Source organism: Manis pentadactyla, chromosome 2 (genome assembly GCF_030020395.1).
Source record: "Manis pentadactyla isolate mManPen7 chromosome 2, mManPen7.hap1, whole genome shotgun sequence".
NCBI lineage: Eukaryota > Metazoa > Chordata > Mammalia > Pholidota > Manidae > Manis > Manis pentadactyla.
The window spans coordinates 177758614-177777068 of NC_080020.1; the positions used below are offsets into that span (position 1 = coordinate 177758614).

An 18455-nucleotide genomic window follows, 5' to 3' on the forward strand; every position below is an offset into this window, starting at 1 on the left:
CCCCGACATGTTTAGATGGAAACCATGCAAAAGGCATTTTTGGTGGGTTGGTGTCCCCGGTAACAAGGATGGCATGCTTCTTTGAGAGAACTGGTTCTGCAGAACTTTGAGCCAAGTAAGCGATCTTTCCTTTTGAAACTATTGGAAGCACCTGTGCGCATTCCATTCTAGGTCTTCGAGCAACAACTGGACCTGCAGGGCCTGCCCTGGAGCCAGTGCTAGGATCTGTGCAATGGTGGCTCCAGCCCGGCACTCTGGTTGCTATAGCTTAGTGTTCCCAACTCAACTTACCTATTCAGGTGGGGATGACGAGTTCTGAAAATATCGTTTGCCAATACTTCTCCAGCAAAGACAAATATTGTCACACAATCTTTTTTTATTCTTATTTTTGGATTGTTTGTCTTGGCATACTGGTCCTTCAGCAGACTGCACAGGTGACTGCAGAAGAAGGTGGGTTGAGGAGGGACACTGAGGGTGCCTGGGCCACAGTCACTTCCCCAAAGTAATTAAGTCTCTACTTAGATTAAGCCCTGGCTCTGGGAGGCCCATGTGCTCCCAGATGACTGTGTAACTCCTTTAAAAAGAGCCATCGACTCTTAAGGGGAGAAATTTGGCTTCCTTTGCCTTCCCATGTCTGGAAACTTCCAGCTCTTTCAGGACTACAGCACACATCGCGTCACTGCACCAAAACACTGCTATTTAGTGAGCCCTACTTCTCTACCCCCTGCTTTTGACACCAGTACCTATTACTTGCCCCTAAGTAATTTCTCTGTCTAGTAACCCAGTTTTTCCTGCAGCTCCTTGTATTTTACCAACACTATTGTCATTGAACACAGTCAGCCTGAATCCAAACCCCGGTGTCACCTATACTAGCTGGACTAGTCACATGGTCTTGCCCAACCTCCTTTATTTATTGTTTACTTATGTATTTATATCCTTTATTTATTGTTATATCTTTTATTTATGGTTTGCTTATATATTTATTATTTAATGAAATAGGAGTCATCACCCTAATAGTACCTACTCCTTAAGACTCTATTATTATTAAATGGAATAATCCATATAAACTTACACAATGTCTGACGTATTGTTAAAACTTAAATTTTGGCAATAGTAATAAAAGTATAAATGGTTAAAATTATAGATAATGATGATAAATTATCAAAAATTTTCATCACCATTCTGATGATCATTAAGAGAACAGGTGTTAGTATAAAGCAAAAAACAGCCTTTGAATCCTCTGTCTACCACTTGCCCTCTTTGGGCTGTTTTCCTCCTATGTAGATATGAGTGATATTCTCCCTTCAAAGATTGCTGGGCTGATTAAGTGAGGTCATTTTAAAAAAATGAATAAATAAAAGCTTAGGGCATGGCTAATAATTAAGTGTTTGATAAGTCATAAGTTGCTCAAAAAGATAGCTCAGTGGCAGAATTCTCTTCCCTGTGTGGAAAAATAGAAACTCAGTGACACATTTTCTCCAAAGAGGCTTTTTGTTCATTTTCCATTACTTTGAAGGTAAAGTGATTAGGTGCAGAATTGTGATCTCAAGTCTCTCAGTCAGTCAGCAAATACTGACTAAACCAGAAGTTTCCAGACCTTCTCAGTTCACGGTGCTCTTAGTTTCTCAGTCAGTGGTTCAGTGGTTCACAGAGTCCCTGGGCCAAAAGAAATATCTAAAACAGCATCTTACATTAAGTAGTGAAGGCCAAATGATTCAGTAAGCATTTATTTATTTATTTAATAATTTAGTAGCTGTTTGAAACAAAAAAACATACATGATAGAAAAATGATACTATTTATTTCATTTTTAAATAATCGTAATCACTAGTGGGATATATGCTCTTGCTAGGTACTGCATAGTTCCTCAAACCCTGGCAGCCGACTGGACACAGCACGCCTGCTTCCTGTTCCACGTTGATTTTTGTGCAACACTTGCATTTTATCACAGCAACAACCAAAGGCCCAACTTGAAAAGATTTGATGTCATTGAAAGGAATGCAGGTGACTTAATGCTGAAGCTGTGAACCATCTGAAGCTTAGTGTGCTCTGGGTCCTGTGGCCATTGAGAATCGCTGTGCTTCCCTTGAAAATGTAAAATATGGTGGTGCCCTTGTGGGTCTGCTGCAGCGCCTGAGTTTGGGAACTACTAGACTAGTCAGTTACCAGGAACTCTCCTGGTCTAATTACTTGGTCTAAAGCAGAAACCAGATGGACACAGTCTGTGTCCCATGAGCCTTTCGGGTTAGTGGATAAGACCAACATCAATTAATCATCTTACCAAAAAGTGCATTATTACAAACCATTCTAAGTGCAATGAAGTATAAACAGCCTGTTGCCAGCTGGGCCTTGTTCTCCTGCCTGAGGTGAGGATCTATCCGCATTTGGTTCTCAGCAGGTGTTTCCTTTGGCAGCTGCAAACCTACAGTTGTGCTCAGCACCATCCTTCCTAAAACAAGGACTTGAATGGAGGAGAAAACTAGTATGTCCAGAATTGGGGATTAAAATGACAATGTCGGGACTCTCTTGTCCCCTCCTGGCGTGAGCCGGGAGCTCTGTCCTTTCACTTTATCTCCAAATAAAAGCTTGTACCTTGCTCTCCTAAAAAAATAAATAAATAAAATTAAATGACAATGTCATTGTTAATGAGATGCATCTGGTGGGGTCAAGGGTGTCCATACCTACCTCAGCATCCTTGTTACCCTGGTTCCCAGGGAAGAGGATCCATGGGGACTCTCCAAGAAAGACCACTTTAATTCAAAGAGCCTTTTTCTACAAATACTAGGTTGGACCAAGATGTATGTCTGGGAGGTTAAGGATGGATGCCTGCTGTCCAGGTTCCTAGGCAGACTGAAGCTTACAACGGAGAAGCCTGCTGTCTGGCCTTCTGGGCCTCCCCCTCACTTCAGGATCCATTGTTTTTCAAACTCACATGTGTAAGGAACTAAAGAGGAGGCAGAAGGCCCCAGGGCTCTCTTGCCAAACTAGCTGTGTAGAGAAGACTCCCAGAAGGTTGCTTAATAAGAGTATGGGCCTCAGCCTCAGCCCTCAGCACCAGGCCCCGTGGCAAGAGCCTCACTGTCTGTTCTTGCCCATCCTCGGGTTGATGGAGAGGCACGAACCTAGAGCTCCCACTAGTGGCAGGAGTGGGCCACAGACACGTCTCACTTTTGTCCCTCCCCTCATTCTCATTGGGTTTAGCAGTGAGGCCTATGGTCTGTAACAAGCATTCAAAAATGCCACCTTCACCTTTCTGGGGACATTTCTCCAACATTGGCAGTTTTCTAGGGACTTACAGGGAACAACGAATGCTTCCAGTCCCTAATGAATGTCTCTTCGTTGTTGATCCCCAAAGCTTCAGCTGCTAGGAGGAAAGTATAAAGTTACCTTATTCTACCACCACCTCTCCCCATCCTGCCACTACCTTCTTTTACTGAGGACTGTTCAGAATCAAGAGATATGAATTTTACACACACACACACACACATGAGCACATGTGTGAAAGTCGGTTATCCCTTTCTCCAGCCGCAGGGAGACAGGTGGGGCTGCAGGGCAGCTTGGAATGAGTGGCTTAGAAAAGCCTACACAGGGGTTAGGAAAAGAACCCTCCTGCCTTCCTTTCCTCAATGATACTTTCCCTACTTCTGCTTTCCTTGGTGTCAGAATGGTGAGACTGGGGCCCAGCAGGAAGGGGCGAGGAGGCTACTCACGCTTTCTGGAATAGGCTGCAGACCTACCTCTAGCCTAGGGAGGAAGGGCCCCCGTGCTGCCACGAGGTCCAGCCCAGCTCAGTGGGGGACTACACTGTAGTTTGGGCCAAAATCTTTATAGTAATAAAGAATGTGCAATTAATTGTTTGGCATATTCCCACAAACCCACCACAAGTGAAAACTGGATAAGTGTAGGTTCAGGCATTCAGGGTTCCTGAGTTGAGCTAAATACTGCCTCATTACACCTAATAAACATATTATTATTAATAATGATTGAATAAATAATCTAATAAAAATTCCACACCATAATTAAAATGCAGGTTTTCTGACCACGCCATCCAACATCATTCTTACAGCTTTCATGGGTCAGTAAGATTTTACAGTTCTGACCCTACTGATTTCCTGTGATAAAAAATTTAAAACAAAACAATAACCCATGGTTTCTATATATGAAGATATTAATAGTTTTACTGATTTGCAGGAGAGATTCTGAAAGATGGGGATCCCTGTGCACTGGAGATCTAAGTGACAATATTGAAAAGGTTACCAAGTGTTACAGGCTAGATTATATCCCTCCCGCAAATTCATATGCTGAATTCCTACTCCCAGTACCTCCGATTGTGACTGTGTTTGGAGATAGGGCCTTCAAAGAGGTAATTAAGGTAAAATGAGGTCATATGGGTGGGCCTTAATCCAGTTGACTGTTGTCCTTATAAAAAGAGGAGATTAGGACACAGACATGCCCAGAGCGACACAGGTAGGAGGCAGCCATCTGAAGCCAAGGAAAGAAGCCTCAGGAGACACCACTGCCGACAGCTCAGCCTCAGACTTGTAGCCTCCAGAACGGTGAAAAAACAAGTTCGTCATGTTGAGCCTCCTATTCTACAGTTATGGCAGCCCCAGAAAGCAAATACACCGAGGCTGGGAGTTTTTCTGACAGTTTTAATGGTGACACAGGAGTCAAAATAATACTGTCGAATAGAGTAGAATGGGAATTCAAATTCAAGTAATTCTCATTCCGGAGACTTTATATATATGGCAAATATCATTAATTGTTCACCACCTTGGGCTGTTTTGAAATAATGGCTTTCAAAACAATGGCTTTTAAAAGCTTAATAAAGAATATTTTGGGGAAAACTGATTTTTTAGAAAGACTGCTTTTTCAATGGTGTGAAGGGGTGAGCAGGGGGCTTCCAGGTGTATTAGGATCATTTCCTCCCTCCGTCCTAGCACAAGAGGCTTCTAGCTGAAGGCCTAAGCCTGGTTCTGCATCACCTCCAGGCATTTGTTCCAGAGCATGGTTGCTGGAAGGCAAGAAGGAGGAGCCAGGTTCCAGGGGCCACCAGAGGATCCTGACCCGGAAGATCCTTGTGCACACATGGGGTCAAGGACTCCATGCTTCCTATAGTGACTTTATGTGGGATAACAGCCCGTTTTCTCAGGCTGCATCAGAAGGCCCAGTTGCCCTGACTGTGGGCATGGACCCTCATCCCCAAGCCACATGTTCTCAGAGCAGCTGGGAAGAATCTGTGCCCTGCTGGGAGAGTACAGCATGCTGGCAGGTCTCACTGGGAGAGCTAGTGCACCGACAGGGAGATGGGGCACAAAGCCTGCTTGCCGGAGAGCTCTTTGTTCTGGGGACATGACGTGCAGAATGCCGTAGCCCTCAGGCAAGTACTCACACCTATAGTCTTTCCCGCATCACCCTATTCAGTTCTCAAGGCCATCTCCTGCAGTTTGGGAGAGTGGGCAGGACAGGTCTCTCACCATGACCTCAGTTCACAGGTGAGAAAAGTAATGCCCCACAAGGTGGCAGTGTAGGTGAGCTCCCAGGGACACCTACGTCGTAGTCAAATGAAAGGAACCACAATGTGTAGAGCGGAGACACCCTTAAGGCAGCTGGGTGCCGGTTCCTGTGGCAGTTGTCCTGGGCCCTGAGGAAGGCAGCTGACTGGTCTCAGGAACGGCAGCTCCCAGGGTAACACGGAGACCAAGGATGCGTGCAGGTGGAGAACGGATGGGCACCGGGCACATGTCTCTAAGCGCACTACTCCAGGTGAAGGGCTTTGAGCTTGTGGTGTCAGCAGGCAGAGGTTTACAAGGCAGGGTGGTGTGACAGTGCTGTTAGAGGTACCATACACCGGGGTGGGTGGCACAGACTAAGTAAGACCTTGGAACAATCCTCCCAAGGTCACCCCGCTGTTTAAAGCTGACCAGTACCACCCACCACCTGGACGAGAGGAAGGCAGTGACCTTAGAATGGGAGTCTGTGCTTCTAACTCTGCAGCCTGTTGGTTCTCTCCATTACTGAATCCTTTTGATATTGATCGACTTCTTTACCTACAAACAGAGCTCACCTGCTGTAAGTAATAACAATTATCATAAAAGTAATAACTTCATTTACTGAAAAGAGCTATCTTAAGAGGGACTTCCTGGAAAATCCCATCTCTGAGTTTATACCTAATTACCCACGGCACGGGTGGCATGCCTGAGCCGCCTCCTTCTCAGTGTGCTGTGCTGCCATTTCAGCCCTACTGAGGCCACCTGTTGGAGAAGGCCTGGCAGCCTAAATGCCCCCCTGGTGTGAGCTGAAAACTGGGCCTTCTGTGGGCAGGTGCTAATCTTAGTGAGCTGACCGTTCCTCTGTATGGAGGAAAAGGGCCCCTTTCCCTGGGCCAGCAGTCCAGGTGCAAGGCTTAGAGGTGCAAGGCTGGGTGGGAGTGGCCACTCGTCCTGTAGCTGCACCGGGCGTCCACAGGCAGGAGGCACCTTCCCCTGGACTTCCAGATGGCGAGCTCCCTCTGCCTTCCGATCCTCTCTGCAGAGTTTTGAACCACTGTCCCACCCCACCCCATCCTGCTCTGGTCTGCAGTCCAGGGGGCCAGGAAGAGGCTCTGCCTTGCCTTGTAGCCCCTGTGACACTTTCTTCCTGCAGGTGCCGACTTCCCTTATGCTGTTGCCTCCCTCTTCACTTCACTATGGTTTCCAGTTGGCCAAGCGTGGCTATTAACACGAAAGCAGACTCATTTGCAGGGACCAATTAGTCAAATGAGCAATTCACCCAATTTCTGGATATTGTCTGCAGTGCTGGCATTGCCCTAAACCTGCCCCAGCTCCATCTCCAACCCCACAAGCTATCAGAAAAATGTTTTCCTCTGGCCATAAGACAGTTAGCAGAGTCACAGTAAAAAGCAAGAGTAAAAGCAGAAGTCAGTTACTTTGCTGTAAGAAGGGGATAGTGCTATTTAGCTCTGGGGGTTGTTGGGATTAGCTCGTTAAACACATAAAGCATTTAGAACTGCCTGGCAATGCTCGGCATCCAATAAATGTTAGAGACTTTACTATTATAATAATTATTATTTTTAAATTCACATATGCATTTAAATTATAGGAATTAAATGATACACTAGATGAAAAATAGAAATAACAGTTTTTATGTTTATAAATGGGAATCCCAGGCAAAGAAGATACAGAGCAATCTGTAGGGCCAACTCAGTAGTCCATACACTTGGGCTCATCATTTACCTGGGGAGGGAAAAGGGGTAGAGATTGAGTCCAGTCATCAATAGCCAATGACTTAATCAACCATGCCTATGAAACGAAGCCTCCATAAAAGCCCAAAAGGACGGAAGGTTCAGAGAGTTTCCAGGTTGATGAATATGTGGAAATGCAGGAAAAGCATGGAAGTTCCACACCCCTTTCCCCATATTTTGCCCTATGCATCTCTTCCATCTGGATGTTCCTGAACTATATCATTTTATAATAAACCAGAAATCTAGTGAGTGAAATGTTTCTCTGAATTCTGTGAGGCTGTTCTAGCAAATTAGTTGAACCCAAGGATGGGGAATAGGGACCCCTGGTCTACTAGTTGTTCAGGCACAGATGACAGCCTGGACTGAGGACTGGCATCTGAAGTGTTTGGTTGGAGTGGGGGCCGACTTGCAGGCTTATAGCCCTTAACCTGTGGGGTCTGATGGTATCTCCAAGCACGTAGTGTCAGAATTGAGTTAATTGCTTGGTGATGGGGGAAAAAAAGTCATGCATTGGATAAAAAATTTTGACACTTTCCTCATCTGTAAATAGAGATGATACTGGCAACTACTTTGTAGTTTTCTGTGAGACTTAATTGAGATATTTCAGGTAAGGCAGAGTGTATCATGCTCAGGGAATAGAAAACACTCAATAAGTGTATTTTTTATGGCCCTAGTCAAATGTAGCTCTTCTAAAACAGTCAACTGCAAGAGAAAGAATCAGTGTTGAAACAGTTTGCTTCTAACTTGGATGCAATTTACTTGTACTACGTAAAAATATCATTGGCAACACAACTACCCAGATGATCTTTGTATAGAGATCAACTATCTCAAGAATGGAGCAGCAGCTGCTGAATGCATATGATTTCCATGTGTTTTATTTCTCCAATAACCCTCAAATTCTTTGGGAGATGGATTCCAATACTCTTAGAAAAGCAAGGAAGACACACAAGAGTGACTGTCAATCACTAAATAAGTAGCATGAATAACATGTCAAATAATTGATGTGCACATAATTGAGTCTAGGACTATGAAATCTTCCATGAGGAATCCTCCATGAAGGTCACAGCTGGGATTCTGAGGGCATGGGTTGTGCATTAATAAATAACCAGCATTTGAAGAACGAGTAAACTCAGCTATCATAGAGCACATAGAGGACAATAGATTACTAACGATGAATACTGTTAGGATGTTGATGATGATGAGGCTGATGAAGGATCTGGAATGATGTCTGGACATGGTAGGCTTAGGAGGACATCAGTCAGCAAAGGAGAGAACAGAGAGCAGAAAAGGGAGTCTGAGAGCCAACTGTGACCTACTGTCAGGTTTGCCTGAGGGCAAGCGGGCTCTCCATCCTGCTACCTGAATTTCCCTTTCCCTTTTCAAGGCCCTGACCCTTCCACTTCTCAGACTGTCTGCCCTGTGCACTCAGTGGCCAGCACCCCCACACTGCACTATTCGTTGGTGACATCCCATGCTCTTCATCTACCCCTCCACGCACAACCCAGCTTACCTGAGCAGCTCTCATTCCCTCATTACACAGCTCTCTGCTAGGAATCAGGTAACTGATATAAAGATGACATTAATGATTAATGGAGGCTTCATGTCTCCCAATAATATCCATTCATGGTTCATAGCCCAAAGGCTCCGTATAGAGATTCCACAATCTGCTCTGCTGTGAATCTGAAAGGGACATGGTTTTAAACAGGGCTGTTCTTGGGACTCTTTATAGACCTCAGGTGCTTACTTCTTTGCCTATGGATAGAGCCAACCCTTAAAGCAAGTTGAGATGTATTGTATGATTATATAATGGCCCTGTTTATTAAGGAAATCTTGAACTCCTTGGATTTGTTCATTATTAAGATACTGTTACATTGAGATTTTTTTTGCCAACATCTTTGGGCTCAGTTTTTCCCATCTAAAAAAAATGTATGTATAACATAAATCATTTTCTCTCTTAGGCATCTCTTATCCTAAATGAATGAGTACATGATAAGCCTGGAATTAGGGAGGACAGAGAGTGTAGTTGTAAGTGATTGGAGCTAGGAGAGCAAGGAGATGTAATATTATGATAGTCATGACTTAAGCAGTTTTACAACCATGCTTAACAATCCAGATTGCATATTAGAATTAACCAGAAAGTCTTTTTAAGGAAAAACAGTTCTTAGGCTCCAACCCCTAAGATTCTGATTTAATTGATCTGGGGTGTGATCTGAGCATTGGAATTTTTCCAAAAGCTTCTTAAGCTGGTTCTATTGTGCAGCCAAGACTGAGAACCATTGTCTTAGAACAGTATCAGTAACATGAGGCCAGTGAAAAATGGCAGCATATCAGGTGGGTCTTAGTGTGACAAATAGATAAGGCCAGACCTATATTCTGGAAGTGAGAGATGTTCAATGGATTTCACATCATGGTCTTGGTCTGGGGGAAAGAACACTTGGACAAGAAGCCAGGAATCATAAAATTCAGTGAAAAGTGGGTTAGAGAAGCCCTCAAAAAATCATCAACTTTAATCCTCCTCTTCATTGCTGTGTGAGCACTGGCAACTCAGCTTATGCCTCTAGACCTCAGTTTCCCTATCCATTAAGTGAGCATAGAGATTAGATAAGCACAAGGGTGTTTCCAATGCTGTGAGTCTATGACTCTTAGGTGGCTGTCAGGCATCACTGGAAAGAGAAGTTGACATGGTACATCTCAGTTGGTATTTTCTGCTCGTTCTGCAGTCTCCCTGGGAAGCCTTCTGAACTGCAAGCCCACCAGCTCCAGCTTCCTGCTACTGGCCAAGTGCAGCCTGGGCTCCTCAAGCAGCAGCTGGATCTCAGCCCTTGGGGATCCCTCCACCAGCCTTCTCCACCAGAGTTAAGGCTTTTGTGCAGTTCTTGTAAAAGCCTGTAAGTGATCTCTCTGCTCCCCCATACACATGGCCTGACCAGTGATGGTATCTGCAGAGGAAGTGGTGGAATATGGAAGTTTACAAGGTGTCAGCCCATGCACGTCCTCCTGTCTTGAGCCCAGGGATCCTAGCCAATGGCTGCTGTGCCATTGTGCTCCTGTCCTCCCCCTCTCAGGAATCCAGGGCTGCCTCAGAGTCTCCTGCTTCATGCTTTTCTAACTGGGCCTCTGAGCAGGCTTAAAGGATTAGTTGAACCAACAATAAAAATATGTATTTGCAGCATGCTCTGTTCTAGAAATGTCGCACTTGATTTTCTAGGTCCCAGACTGACCAAAAGCCAGTGGAAGGGAATTGCTATGGTCTGAGTGCTTATGTCTCCCTCACCTGAACCCCACCCAAGTCATATGTATAAATCCTAACCCCCCAAAACGATGGCCTTTGGAAGTAGGACCTTTTGGGGTGTGTAAGTCGTAAGGGTGGAGTCCTCAATAATGGGATTAGTGACTTACAGAAGAGACCCAGCAGAGATCCCTACCCTTTCTGCCGTGTGAGGATACAATGGGAAGCCCGCAACCCAGAAGAGGGTGCTCCCCAACTGGATCTCAGACTTCCAGCCTCAGAACTGTGAGAAATAAATTTCTGTTGTTTACAAGGCACCCGTCTGTGGTATTTTGTTACAGCAGCCAGAACAGAGAGACAGGAATCATCCCAGCTAATCCCCTAAAAAAAAGTTCTCTCTGAAATGTAAGAGAAAGGGGCCTGATATGACCATGCTTGAGGCCATGAAGGAAATAAAAATTTTGGTCAGAAAGAGAGCCAGAGGCTTTACAGTGCATTCTGCAGACCCTTCTAGGCTCTCAGTATCTGCGCAGGTAGAGCAGGGGTAAGGAGGAGGGGGTGGGTAACTGGGAAAGGCAGATTTAGTAGATCCTGCCCCCTGGAAGTGTTAATGGTGGGAGCTCTCCCTGGGGGGTGCATCTCCCTGAGAAAGGGGCGCCTTTACTAACTCACAAAGGCATTGTATGGAGCATCAACAGCCCTGCATTTTTATTTTGGCTTTATTTGAATACAACTTTCGCATTGATATTGTTTTCATAAATACAGTTTATTGCTTGTTTTAGTCTCAGTCAAATAATAATTTTGAGTTTCCAACCCCTGGAGAGTGTGCATCGTGAACAGGGTGGCAGAATAGGGCTCTGGCTTCTGGCCCCAACAGAATGCCTTCCAGAAATTGGCTTCCCGGCCCAGGTGAGGCCTGGAGCTACTCTGACATCCATCTTACATGAAGCCTGTGGGTCACTGAGGACAGTGGCATCAGACCCAGATCTTCCCTGGCCCTCCTGGATTCACACAGCCTCAGGTCCTGGAAAAACTCATCTTGTTTCCTGTGTTCTCCTCATATGGAAGATGGCACAGGAGCAAGACGTCCAGCTTAAGCAAGCCAGGTTCCCCACTTGATAGTGAAGAGGAACTGACACTCCACCTTCTCAGGCTGGAACGGCTGCTCTGCTATCTCATAGATCTGGTGGAAGGAATAGAATGAGAGGCATCGTCTGATCAGGAAAGGCTTGGTTTTCAAACGCGGCCCTTCCCCTCAGCCAGAGCTCTCACCCCCAGACCCAGCAAGGCCCTATAACATGGACCTCTAAAAAAGCAGACTTCAGGTTCTCCTCTTCAAACAAATGCTCCCTTTAGAATTGCTCATCTGGCTACTTCCACACTCAACTCTGTTTCGGCACCCAAAGAGTCAGTGTGAAGGATCCGTGGGAGAACAGAGGCAGAACTGCAGACACCATCAAAGTAAATCAGGTGTCCGATAAGTGTTTCCATGTTTGTTATTCTGCAATGAAAGAACACGTGAACCATAGGAAATCAAGTATTTAATTATGTTATTTAATAATGTTCCAGATAAGCCCTCTGCCCCATCTCCTGTAAGCAGGCATCTCAGGGAATGTTTTGGTGTTGTCCTTGCTGTCCTCGGCCTGGTCCTTGGGGGCTGTAGGTGGGCAGAGCAGAGCCTGAACGGCAGGACGGAGAAACACTGACCACGTCTGTATCGTTTCACTCTGTGGGTGATACATGATGACCACAGGCTGGGGAGAAATAACCAGAGTGAAGAAAAACAAAGAGAGGAAGAGAAAACAAAGAGAGAAAAAGGCCTAACAGGAAACGCATGTGCTGGGGATGGCTAAACTATCACCACGGTAACCAGATTTCCAATCACACATTTAGCCATGTGGCTTCAAAAGTTCAAGTGAATTTATGGGAGCAGATTAACAGGACAACATGTGTAAAATTAGCACAGGTAATACCTTCTGGGAACCAGGCCAGTGACCTCCCAAACTGAAAGCACTTTGGGGAACTTCTATGTATATGTGTTTTTGTCTTATCATTATTCAATTTCTAGCCTGTGTATGTTTTATGACATACATGATATAACGAGACAGTAGTACCTGTATGAAATTTATAAATACATAAATAAACCTATCTTGGGGGGTGTACGCTCCAATATTTTCTACTGATAGGATACACAGCCAAAAGAGCTCAGAGACCACATAGCCAGAACAATGACGAAACCCATTAAAGACTCCACCATCCCACCTCACCAGGAGCCTCTGCCAGGCCGATTTAATGTAGAAGGAAAAGTCGTTTGTCCACTGGGAATCCCCTCTCCTCTCCCAGCTACTCTCTAGTGCCTCGTGGTTCTTTAAAGGGTGAAATCATTTGCATTTCGGTGAAACAGAAAAAATATCGTTATGACTATTGTTATCTAAACCCCCAAGTGGCCTCTGAGGAAGTCACATCACAGAAGGAAGGCCTTTATTCCCAGGCCAGCCATACACAACTGGGAACTCTCCAAGGAAGGTAGGGACTGAAATCTAGCCCATGTCCTGCTCAGCAAGCTGTGTGCAGGAGAGGGGTGCATCTCCCTGAGGAAGGGTGCCTTTACTAACTCACAAAGGCATTGTATGGAGCACCAACAGCCCTGCATTTTTTTTTGGCTTTATTTTAATATAAGTTTCGCATTGATATTGTTTTCATAAATACAGTTTATTGCTTGTTTTAGTCTCAGTCAAATAATAATTTTGAGTTTCCAACCCCTGGAGAGTGTGCATCGTGGACAGGGTGGCAGAATAGGGCTCTGGTTTCGGTAGGTGCAGCCCCCTGCAACACAGCATGCCATGGGTATGGCCTTGAAAGCTGAGTTCCGCTTTCTGCTCCAGTTTCTCAGAGACACCCTGAGGCCATCTGACTAGGTGAGCTATTCCACAAAGAAAACAAAGAGCTAGTGCCTCAGTCCAGCCTTGGTTGGGACCAGCTTGTCACCTGGGTCCAGAAATGTGACCAGCCTCAAATGTCTCCATTGTGTATCACACAGTCATCCAGCAGGGGAAGGTTCCATTTCACTCAGCCTGAGACCACTGTGGAATAATGCAATCCTTCTGAATATAGCCACAGGGGATCACAGACATCCACACATGTCCCTGCTCACCCTCATCTTCCTGAAAATTCCATTGGTTTATTTACTGGGAAATATGATGTTTCCCCCAAATGTCCTCTCCCACTGAGGGAGTAATTTTGCTTCCCAGTCATCAGGCAGCACCAAGAAAGGGAGCAGTGTTGGGTCTCCACAGGCCGTCTCTGGGGTTCTCCTGGGACCCTCAAGCATCAGCCTTGCGCTCCTTCATGGATCTGACAAATTCCTTGACCTCTTCCTCCAAGGCCCTGTTCCTCTTCTCAACATCCTCACGGGAGCGCTCCACGTTGCGGAGGGTAATTTCCAAGGCTGCAAACTTCTTCTTCTCTTTCTCCAGGTCTTCACTGAGCCTCACCACCTTAGCCCAGACATCATAATTTTCCTTCTCAAGGCTACAAGGAAGGCAAGGACAGAGTGAGAGAACAAGGCATGAGCTCTAGACTCTCCCTCCACCCTTGCTCACGGCCCCCCATCCATTTTCCTTTCCACATCTCAAGACCTGTATCCACCCTGTACCTCACATCTGTGTCCCACCACCGACACGAGCACCTCCCAGTACACCTGAACACCCAGAGCAGGTGGGAGCCCCTCTTTTGTCATGTAGCACTGACTTGTGACATCCCTTTTGTGTCGTTTCTCCCAGGATTTTCATTGTTCCTGGCCCAAATCCTAGTTCCAGGTGCTCCCTGCTAGGCTGTGCTGCCTGAACCCTGAGGCATGAGGGTACATATGCCATTTTGTAAGCCAAGAGAGAGAACTTCAGATCTGCGACGGCAGTGGGTAAATGGGCATTTGCTTCCGGATTTCATTCTGTGAGGTGCTGCCTCCCTGTAGCCCCAATCATTTTGTATGGAGACTTGAGCTCTCATTTGAGTCCATGCCTGGCTTCTATTTTCAAGGGCTTTGGCCCACTCTGTGTGGAGTTGACTACCCCTGCCTGTCTCTTCTTAAAGTCAGACCAGTGTCATTCCTTCTAGCCTGGCCATTACAAATCTAGCTTCCTTCTCCAGGTTCACCACATCCCTCTTGCTTTGGGGGAGATCTCAAATAAGACACTATGTTAGATCTTGGCCACTGATGCCAGTGGAGTCATAAAATCTGAGTGGGCTCAGGGACCTGGATGATTAGGTTCAACTCTCAGCCCCACCAATGATTAGTTGTGCAACCTTTAAAAGTCTCTGCATGCTTCTTGAGCACCCTTTTCTTCCATAAAATGGGGGGTGTTTCCTGTTTCTCAGGATAGCTGTGAGGATTGCACGGGAAGGTGTGCTTAAGCACAAAGCTTAGAACAGGCACAACAGACTTAATTCTGCCCCTTTTAAGGATGGGAGGGCAGGCGGGTTCAGAGGACTTTATTTCATTCAGGAGGAGCGGTGGCCTTCTGGGCAGCTAATTCCTTCCCTTCTCTGTCTATGACGTTCATGCCAAAGTGTGACGGGAGTCTTCTCTGGAGCTGCCTCAGTCGCTGCCAAGGCCTCACACAAGTCTTGTGGTTCTACAAATGATTGATTTCAGGTTCTTAGACAAAAGAGCTCCATTTTGCTTTTAGGTGGAAAACAGAGGTTGGGGGCTCACAAAAGTCTTCCTTTTAGGTACCTGAGTCTTAATGGACTGAAAAGTACCCACAATTTGACATTTCACTACCTCATGATTAGTGTTAATATGGGCTAAGCTGGATGAGGCTTCCTCTCATGAAAAAAATCAGTGGTGTGAAAAAGATTTCAATAGAATAGTTTATGTGCCCAAGAGAGCAAATTGTGTCCAAGCATCTAGGAATGTGCAGGAAATCATGGTAATCGCTGCCTCTCTGGCCTCCCATTTCCATTTGCCTGCTGTGGCCTGAGCTCAGTGGGGAGCCAGTGATCCAGTGAAGCTTCAGTCAGTCAAGCTGTCCAGAAGCTCTGTCTCTCTCAGGCTTTCAGGGGGCTGGCAAGGCCCTGTGTGCTCTGGCCTCCTGCACATCTCTGCCATCTGTCCTATCAGTTACTCCTCTTGTTCCAGCCCACCACCACTCTTCCTGTGCATGAGCACACCAGACCTGCTCCCTTCCCATGGCCTCTGAGTCTTTGTTGCTTGCTGCCTAGCCTGCTCTTCCTCCATATACAGACCTGACTTGTTCCCTCTTCTCCTTCAGGCCTTTCCTTTAATGCTACCTTCTCAGTGAGGCCTTCCTGACCTCCCCATGTAACATTGGAACCCCCTTCTCAAACATGTGCCCCGCCAGCTCCTGCCTGCCTTATTTCTCTCCACAGCATTTTTGACCACCTGGCAGAGCAGGTGCTTTAATTACTTACTTGTCTGTCTGTCTGTCTGTCTGTCTCTACTAGAGGAAAGCTCTATAAGCACAGGAACCTTTGTCTATTTTGTTCCATATTATTCCCCACCAGCTGGGATCGTGCCTGGCACACAGTAGGTGCTCAATAAATATTTTCAGAATGGATGAATGAATTCATCAATATGAAAAAATTTTAAAGTTCCTCTTAATTCATTAAAGCATGTCGATCCTTAACAACTACTCAGAAATAGTTGGTTAAACTACTAGCTATATACTTAACTTTTCAGGAATTTAATCTAAAGCTTAGAGTTTTCACTTATTTAGTCATGTCCTCACTCCCTTTACCCTTTTCCTTATTAGGCCCAGCTGCTACAGATGACTGTATTCTCCAAGCTGAAGGTTTCTAATGTCACTTCTTTGGAAGATGAGAACAATATCTATTGTTTCTAAAATTGGAAGCCGAGTGGCTGCCCAGAGGACCCTGTGTATGTGACTTACTTTTCAATCTGTTCCTCAAACATTTGCTTCTGTGTTTCTATTTCCTTCCTCAGCTCTTGGACCAGCTTCTGCAAAGATTCGAGTTCCTCTTCTCCAGAGTTCTTTTTCCCAGGCCCAGTTTCAGAGTTTGGGCCAGCAGGAGTATCTCTCTTGGAGTCACAGGCATGGGAAGACAGTGAGCTTTCTTCATCCCTGGGAGACCCCGTTGCAGCAGGGACGTTATCGTAGGTGGAAGTCCTCTGGGAATCGGGACTTTGGGGCAAACCCTGAGACATCGTTCTCCTGTGCCCCTCCCCTGCCTTCAGTTCTGAAGAAGATGACCAGAACTCGTTTTTAAAGATCTCCACTTTGCTGCTGTTGGCACCTTGAAAAGCTGATGTTAAGAAGCATTTCCGGTTGGGGAGCGTCTGAGTCCTTTTCCGTGATTGCAGCTTCCAATCTTCTGGCTTTTCCCTAGGGGCTTTACTGTTCTCCACTAGACACCCATCACTCGGCTGCTGTTCAGTGGGGCTGGCTGTGTCCGAGTCGCCGGTCTAGAAAAGAATGGCCACAGTGTTACATTTATTTTTACCATGTGTGTCATGCTCCCAAGATAAGGATTAGAGATTTGAAAGAATGTAGCTCCTTGCTTTAATGAGTAAGGAAGCAATAAGTAACTAAGTAAACCCAGGAAGACCATCTCTTAACTTATCACACTAGTTGATTATCTGCATGGCATTTTTTCAAAAGGATGCTGCATTTAAAGGAACTCAAGCTCTAAAATCAATTGTTTGTGGTAAAAGAGTCCTAAACTAGGACTCTTTTATAACTTCAGAACGGGATGCCTTTCAAACTATGACTCAAAATCCAGAAGCCATAAAATAAAAGTTTGATAAATCCAACCTATGTGAGTTGCCAAGCCCCCGAATTAAAAAGAACAAAAATAAAACAAAGAAATCACCACATACTAAATCCAACATGCAGTGACAAACTAGCAAAAATATTTGCCATGCATATCATGAACAAGTTACTCCCTCCAGGTCATAAAACTTTGCAAGAAAAAGACCAAGAACTAATACAAATGTGGGCAAAGGACAAAATCAGACAGCTCACAGAGGAAAAATGCAACTGACCCTTACATATAAGAAAAGATGTCTAGCCACTCTCATAATAGGAGAAATTCAAATTTAAATTCAAATTACTGAAATATTGGTGCTCACATAGCAGATGAGCAACCTCACCCAAATTTGACAACACTTTGTCAGGTAACAGGCTCTTTTATGCATTGCTGCTGGAAGTACAAAATAGTACAACCTGTACTTAACAATGTTAACCAAAATTACACATTACCGATCTAGTTACCCTGTGACTTGGAATACACTTTTAGGACCTTATCCCAGAAATACATCTGCCTGAGGTCAAGGTTATCCACTGTAGCTTTGTTTGTAGCACAAAGGAATGAAAATGACCTGTTCATCTAAAGGGGCTAGTTAAGAGGTTTATGGTACACTGCCAGGACAGAACACTATACACCCATCAAAAACATAAGATCGTATGAGGTTGCTGTCCATATTTTGACATGAAAGTCTCCAGGACATACTGTTAGGTAGAAAAATGTAAGATACAGAGTAATGTGTGTGTGTGTGTGTGTGTGTGTATACAGTGAGAGAATGTTACATTTTGTAATATTTGCTATAGACTGTTACATTTTGTGTAAAGAAGGAGGCAAAGAGCATTTACATTCACATCTGCTTACATGTGCATACAGGAACATTGGAAGGATATGAAGCAGCTAATGAAGGCAGGATGGAGTGGATGGAGATAGTGGTGGGAGCAGCACTTCTCAATGCATCTTTTTCTATCTTGTTTATTTTTTTAATCATATGGATATTTTATATATTTTTAATTAAGTTAAAAAGAAAAAGAATGAGCCCTTAAATGTCCTCAGGATTAACAGTACTACAGGCATCTTACCATTCCTGGTCAACCAGAAATTTTCAATTCAATTCTTGGTCACAGATAAAGAATCAAGCTGCTCTGTAAAATTCACATTTTTTAAAATTGTCTCTATAAATATGTAAAAATATTTGAGCT

The 18455-nt window shown here is 45.0% G+C and overlaps 1 protein-coding gene across 3 annotated transcripts in view; it reads right to left on the bottom strand.

The window, feature by feature from the left end:
* Positions 1-12023: 12023 nt before the first annotated feature.
* ARHGAP25 (Rho GTPase activating protein 25) overlaps positions 12024-18455 on the bottom strand; it is a 78912-nt gene continuing 72480 nt past the window's right edge. For 2 of the 3 annotated variants that reach the window (XM_036908232.2, XM_036908231.2), the window contains exons 10-11: positions 16383-16915; positions 12025-14001 (exon numbers count right to left, since the gene is read on the bottom strand). In XM_036908232.2, coding sequence (XP_036764127.2) covers positions 13794-14001; positions 16383-16915 — 741 coding nt within the window. In that variant the 3' untranslated portion in view covers positions 12025-13793. Of the gene's footprint in view, positions 14002-16382; positions 16916-18455 lie in introns of all 3 variants that reach the window. The other variant, XM_036908234.2, reaches the window with a different exon arrangement.